At 34.6% G+C, this 7,648-nt stretch overlaps 1 protein-coding gene across 1 annotated transcript; it reads right to left on the minus strand.

Annotated features, from left to right (window-relative positions):
* Positions 1 to 1,316: 1,316 nt before the first annotated feature.
* On the minus strand, positions 1,317 to 2,788 carry LOC103953263 (transcription factor MYB86-like). The gene is made up of 2 exons (XM_009364999.2): positions 2,466 to 2,788; positions 1,317 to 2,286 (listed from the first exon to the last, which is right to left on the minus strand). The coding sequence occupies exons 1-2, from the start codon at positions 2,593 to 2,595 to the stop codon at positions 1,406 to 1,408; spliced, it is 1,011 nt and encodes a 336-aa protein (XP_009363274.1). The 5' UTR covers positions 2,596 to 2,788; the 3' UTR covers positions 1,317 to 1,405.
* Positions 2,789 to 7,648: the final 4,860 nt, after the last annotated feature.

The raw sequence follows: 7,648 nt of genomic DNA on the forward strand, positions 1-7,648 counted from the left end.
CATAATTTTTTCAAGTTTGATCATGTGAGTTGCAGGATTCAATTTTTTTTTTTATGTCAATTTCATCAATTCATAACAAAGTGAAGGTGAAAAACGGAAACGACCAATTTTTCATTATCAACTGATATTATCATGGTTATCACAAACATGGATTAGTCAAATAGTGTTAGTCAATCATCAATCTTTAACAAAATTTCAAAAGATGGAGGTGGGTAAAGATTAGTATGAGAAAATGAGGGGAGAGATTAAATGATCATAACCCAACTTTTGGGAAAGTGAAAATTTTATTGTGTCAGACTTTCAATGTATATGGTATCTTATGTTTATAGGATACTCCATAGCATACTAGGTATTCATACACGAAAAGATGTTTGGAGCAATGAAACATTGTCAAGTATCCAAAAGACGAAGACCAGCCGATCCTCAGGATGTGGAAATCTTTAATTTTTGTTTCTGAAAAAAATAAATAAGAGACTTAGACATCAAAGACTTTATTTTGGAGTAGAAAAATATTAATGAGACTTTCCATCACCTCATCTTTTTGGCACAATGTTTTATAATGATGGTATGGAAATTATACTAAAAAAATGAAGTAACGGAAAGTCCATGAAGAGTCTCACTTATGAGGGAATCTCCTTAGCATTTCTCTTTGGAGAAACCTAGTGGGACAAAACCAAGGCAAAGAAGAAAAGCACCACACCCGGTTGGATTTCGAACCCAATACAAAGTGGGTGAGAGAGAAACTGCAGCACACGCGAGCCACTCGATGGGCAGCCATGGGTTGCACGCTCTAGGGTAATGATTCCATGGGAACAACTTGATCAGGTCGTAACTTCCTCCAAACACTAGGCCTTCATCACTTAAATCAACTTCTAATTAACTAACTTTTAATTTAGTAGTATTTATCTTTCAAAATAAGTTTTAAGCTCGAATTCTCATCTCCCACTCATGAACCGATCGGAAAACAAAAAAGGAAATAAAGGTCTAGATACATGGTCTAAGCTCGAGAGGAATGCAGTCGTATTGGTGGTGCGTTGTTCATATTTGTTTGTCAACAAAAAAATGGCGTTTCGGTGGGTAACTGCATGATGATTTTAGCAACGAAATTTTAAAAAAGAAAGTACTCTTAAGTCAACAATTAATATTTGCACCATAGAGTTAATTAGTATTACGGTTTAGTGTATTTCTCTGTCCTTATAAGTGAAAAATCTTAAATTCAAATTTTGTAGATCGCGAGTTCAAAACTATTTATTCACTCATCCTTAGTGTAAATATATCAATATACAAAAAATTATTCACATAGTAGAGTCAAAAGATAACTACAAAAACAAAACAAAATATTAAAGCCCCCTAAACCAAAAAAGGAAAAGTCATATTTGCTAAAAAAAAAGAAGTCCCAAATTGCCTAACCATTCCATGTAAGTTGATCCATTGGACTCGGTTGGTAATTATACATTCCACAAGGCAATTCTGTAGACTCCATAAAATCCAAATCAAAGTTAGAGCTCCCAAATGAAGCATCTATGTTTGTCTGTGCACCATTCAACACACTGGGATTCTCATTTTCCACCACTTCACAAGCCTCCTCCTGTTGTGATTGCAATAGCATGTCTTTTGGGTTTGTGGATTTAGTTATGGGTTGAAAGCTCTCATTTACAATATTTTCAAGCTCTGATATTGGATATGAGTGAGAGGTGGAGATTGTTGGGACATTATTAATCCCCATGAACTCTGTTAAAACAATTGGATTAATTTGCTCTTGGACTAGAGTAGTACTCCAAACCATATTAGGGTTTTGGAATTCACAGGTTGATATGGTTGATCTTTCATGCAACGAGATATCGACATGATTTGTATGTGGAGATGAAGTAGAAGGTAATGTGAGATAAGGTGCTTCCAATATGTCTATGGAAGTATCTGCTGAGACATGTGAAGAATTTACAGAGAAAAAAGAAGATGGAGAAAACATATTGCATGCATGAATATTATTGTTGTTGTTGTTGATGTTACTAGGGTTAGCTTTGGAAGAAGGGAGAAGGTTGTGGGTGTTGGGATCAAAACCTTGTGCAATGAGCTTCTTCTTGATGCATGAGTTCCAAAAATTCTTGACCTCGTTGTCTGTTCTACCTGGTAAATGCTTGGCTATCTGAGCCCATTTGTTGCCTAAAATCCTATGAACATCTACGATGGTTCTCTCTTCTATCTCAGAAAATGGACCCCTCTTGAGATCTGGTCTCAAATAGTTTATCCACCTCAATCTGCAACTTTTTCCACACCTCTCCAAACCTGCAATTAACAATGTAACAAGATCACAAAACGACATCGTTGAAATAATTAAGGAAGAGTTTTCAAACTGGTATGTGTAGAAGAAAACACATTGTTCTAGTCAATTTAGCTAAGCGTCCATATCTCTGCTGAGAGAATATCAATAACAATAATTGATGGCTACGGAAATACACACGTACCAGCTAGTTTTGGGACAGAGCTCCACGAACCATGGCCAAAGGTGTTGATGTGATTCAATAGCTTCTCATCTTCTTCTGGAGACCACAGTCCTCTCTTAATTTTCTGTTTGCTGCAACAGTGATGGCCCATCTTTTTCTGTTGATCCTCCAGCTCTTTCAATATTAATTAGCACACACCAATAATCGTCATGTCTGGATGTGGCTTGTTTACCTTAAATATGTTCCTTAAACATCCGATTTAGAAAAAGGTAAACATATCTTATTGTGAGAGAGAGAGAGAGAGAAAGAGAGAGAGAGAGAGAGAGAGAGAGAGAGAGAGAGAGAGAGGATCACTGAGTCTCTCTTTGAGTGTTTTGGTAGCTTCACTGTCTCATCAACCATATGGCTCTCAATTAACTTGATTGTTACACTTTTCTTTAATAATAGTTAATTTGAATCTTACTTGATGAGTAAGAGTTTAGTAAGAAATTACAAAGCATGGTCCTCCTTAAAATGAACTGTTTGATTTGTGGAGTAACATTGCTATTAGTAAGGATCATATTTTATCTCTAATTAATACAAGGAAATGATTGCCCCACTCTTTTTTTTTTTTTTTTACACACCCATGTTTTTGTAAGTCTCCTTAAAGATAAAAAATAAAAACAAATTTGTGTGTGCGGAAAAAAAAAAGTTGTGCAGCGTAAATCCCTTCTCTAAATATATTTCAAGTACACATCAATTGTGATGTAAAGTGATCCAAAATATGATACATTATGTGTCACATCCCGGTCTGGGGTGGATTATTTCCCAGGTCCGCTCCACCATCATAGCATGATATTGTCCGTTTTGGGCTTACCATTCCCTCACGATTTTGTTTTTGGGAACTCACGAGCAACTTCTCAGTGGGTCACCCATCATGGGATTGCTCTAGCCCCCTTCTCGCTTAACTTCGGAGTTTCTACGGAAACCAAAGCCAGTGAGCTCCCAAAATGTCTCGTGCTAGGTAAGGATGAGAATATACATATAAGGATTATTCTCCTGGACGATGTGAGATCTTACATTATGTATCTAAGGCAATGGAATATAGGACCTTATGAGTAATTGCTCTTTGATCACTTAGTTTAAGTCCCTTGCATATTATCAGAATATTTTTTCTATAGAAAGTTGTTATTAATTAGCACTCTACAATGTGTCGCACATCCACAATACGTTAAAATATAAGAGAGAGAATTAACCAATGTCAATAATATCATAATTTCTATACATAAACTATTGAATGAATGATTGAGGTGATTAAATCCCAGAAAGCATGGTGAAAAGATGCAAGTTTAAGAAAGTGAAAAAAAAAGTCTAAAGATTTACTTTACCCCGAGATTAATTAAACGTTTGATTTTGATCTTCTTTGCTTCTTCTTTTTTTCCTTTAAATTTTATATTTAAATATTGATTAATTCTCTCTCCCAGATGATATGATGGAACTACACCTTTGGCGAACATAGAAACAAAATTGAACCATACTATTTGACATGAATATATTACATATAATTGATGTTCATTTGTGGAAGGCCTAATGATTTAAAGCGAACTACATCATTTCCTTCCACGCCACACCACATTTCTATATGTGTACATTTTTTTATGCCATTGACGTCTTATAATTTATAAATCAGAATAGGCGGCATTTGACATGCATCCTTTCTTCACTCAACTGTTGCTTGAAGGTTTCAATCATAATTTCTTGGTGTCAACGAAGAAGATGATAATTGGATATGTCTCCTTTCATCATTTTTCACCCCTGTCCCTTGCTACCCTACTTTCCTTAATTATTCTTTTAAAATTTAATTAATTAATCGTTTTCCCTCATAAACTAATTTTCTTTAGGAGGAAATCACGTGGAAAAGCAAAAAATTAAAGAGCACACATACTAAATTAAACCAGGCCATATCCCCCAAGAGATCATTACACTGAGAGCAACGACAACTTTTTATTGTTTTACAGAAATGGGAAGAGTCCCTTTGTCTTGTCGAATATGAAATGTATGGCTAAAGTGAAGTAATTAGTCTACTTAATAAACCAAACTCAGCTTGAGTAATACTGGATCACAAGGCTTATAAGGGTGAAAGTAACTCGTTTGCATGAGTGGCTTTCATAAAATTATAAAGGCTTGCTAGCAAGAAAGAGTGATATATAAGATTATATTAAATAACTCAGAGATCAAAAGAACCTGCAATTCACACTATCAGGAACATTTTTCACCTATTTTCAAAGTATTATTATCAATAAGTGTGCATATGATGTGTATAATTTAATTGAAACCATCCTCTTCTCTTTTCATCCCCTTCCATCCTTTTCTCTTACATTCTTTATTTTGTCTTTCTCTTTCTATAAAAAATTAATATAAGATGTTGACGTGATTTACCGTTCAAATAGGAGGTGAAGGAATGAAGGAGAAAAAAAGATGAGAGAGAATCCTACTCCTTCCGTGTTGCCTTGAATCTCCCTTACGTCGTTGTCTATTGATTGAAACAATTTGTTTCTTGACCTATTAATTTATGGCTTTTATGTCACTAAAGGTATATCATTATGAGTCTACATATATAGTTATTATGTGTCAACGTCATGTAATGAGTATTTTAGACTCTAAGGATGTATCCGAAGAATCTCTGCTCTCCATCATACCCCAAGTCCAATCCCAATTCTTTTCCCCCTTTTCTTCTTTTGTTGTTTTGTTTTTGAGTCATCACTTACCGTTCTTTGTCAACTTTTAGGGTTGCACAGATTGGCGAAACTACAAAGGGCTGGGAGGGACGGTCGCCCCTCTCTTTTTAGGAAATCAAGCCGAGAAGCGACGGTCCGCCTCTCTGGTGTTGTCTGAAAACCTGCAAGGTGAAGTCATGGTTGCTGCAGGCTGCATCTCTGTGCAGCGCCTGTGTTTTGTTATAAACAATCATATGAAGAAGACCGTGTCCTTTGCCTTTATAAAATAAAAATAATAGATATTGAACGGCGTCGTTTGGGCATAAAAATATTTATAAAAAAATAAAAATAATAACACAATAGAAGGGGGACCACTCGTCCCTATTTATTAACCTCACATTCACTTCCCACATTCCCACCTCACTGCCATGCCTTCTGCCTTTTTAAATTTAAATTACTAATTCATAATTTAACATAAATATTTGCTTAATTGACATTCTTTATAAGAATTATAGGGTAATATGGATATTGATTATTGATATGAATCATATGATTATTGATTAATAAGTAGATTTTTAGGCAAAATTTAGCTGCATTTTTCGAAAGAGTGTAGCTTTTGTTAAAATTTGATGTTGGGAAGGAGTTGACGCATCAACAGTCTATTGGTTAAAGTTGCATTGCAATTCTTATCTTGAAAAAAAAAAAAAAGGGTTAATGTTTATTAGGTAGATATGTTTGCAAAAAACTCAAATTGGTATGATAAGGTTCTCTGTTTTCACATTTGACATATCGCACTATAGTGGCTTGTATCAAATATAGGCTTCGTTTGGATTCTAGGTTTGGATTTGAAATGACAAACATATAAATTCAATCCTCTAGACCAGATGAGGCCATATAGTATTAAGATCAAAGAGATGAACATCACTGCAATGCCCCCTTCCCTTAAAGCTATCAAATAATTAGCAAATTTATGGCATAAAATCTCACCGGCAACAATTGTAACTTGTTTGTCTTGATAAATATATGAGCAAAATTAATATTGTCTATTATCTAAAAGAATTTGGTTGTCTACATTTATTTTGGAACCTTTTACTTTTTTAAATTTCGTCCCTCCCCTCGACAAATCCTGACTTCGCCACTGTGTGTGCATAGATATGCATGATGCCCAAGCTGGGTAATTAACGAGATTAAGATTTTTGTGTCCCATGTTTAAGAGTCAAATGAAATATATTGTATGCACATTAATATCTAACAAGAATGATAATGGACCAGCAGTGCATTATATAAGCTTTTCTGCGCATAATCTCACCGACGGTTTCTAAAATCTTCTTTCTTTTTTTTTTTTTTTTTTGGCCTTGAGTTCTGATAATCATAACTTTGAAGAAATTTTAATGCAAAAGCCAAAACAAGCTTGATTATCCCCACTAATAAAATTGTTAATGTAATATAATACTGTTCATCACTCATATTATTAATTTGTAAGTTTCTTTCCTTGCCCTCACTCCTTTTCATAACTTTTTCGTATTTAACTTTCTTTGCCTTGGTTTAGTAGAACGATTAGCGTTAGTGAGTTAAATAATTAGTCGTTAGTGATAAAAATCGAATTGCACATAGTACATAAACATGATTGCTTCTCACTACTGCTACTATGGTAAAGTGTGATCTTATTTTTGTTACTTAATTATTTTGTTGAATGTTACTATTTTAATGAAGATAATTAAATCTAAACATATCTTGGTGCTATCCTTATGGATCCCATCTTTGTTCACCACTCGGCCTAACTCTAAGGGCTTCAAATGACCTTTTAACCCAATATTTACTTCAAAGCGTCGTTGTGTGCTTCTGCCCACTTATTTCCTTTTGCGGTTGTACGGACAGAACAGTACCTTGTGACCAAATGCAATTACGTTACCTCAAACATATCCATCCACTCAAAAGTCAAAACAAATGCCAATAAGGAAAATGGCAAATATGTGCAGCTTACCTCTTACTAGGTGTTAGAATTAATCTTCAATATGACCCTAGTTATTAGGTAAGAATTCTCAATATTGCACCAGCCATCAATTGGATGCAATAAGGAATTTGGGGACGTGAAGTTGGCTTACTGGTCTAGACATGTGTACCACAAGAACACCAAAAGAATATATAAGATCGGAATGCTTATGATTGATGCTTTATATATATGATATTGGGTTTTGAATTTTTTAATATATCTCATCAAGATTTGCTCCATATTTTAGACATGCATGCAGGTTTCTTATGCTGGCAATTGCCAATGTCTTGTAAACACGATCGGTAAAAACCTGAAGTAACCAAGCGGCCTTGTAGAATATATAATTTCCTGAAATGCTGATTCGCATAAACAATCATTTATATGTGGATAAATATTCAACACCAATTGGGTTCCAGATCGAGGGATCTCAGAAGTGGCAGATACAACTACTAGAAAGACAGAAACTGATTAATAATAGTTTCAGCTTTGGAAAAACAAGGAAAAAGGATAAGGAG

The sequence above is a fragment of a genome, unplaced genomic scaffold, assembly GCF_019419815.1.
Source record: "Pyrus x bretschneideri cultivar Hongxiangsu unplaced genomic scaffold, Pyrus_bretschneideri_v1 Contig19, whole genome shotgun sequence".
NCBI classification, from domain to species: domain Eukaryota; kingdom Viridiplantae; phylum Streptophyta; class Magnoliopsida; order Rosales; family Rosaceae; genus Pyrus; species Pyrus x bretschneideri.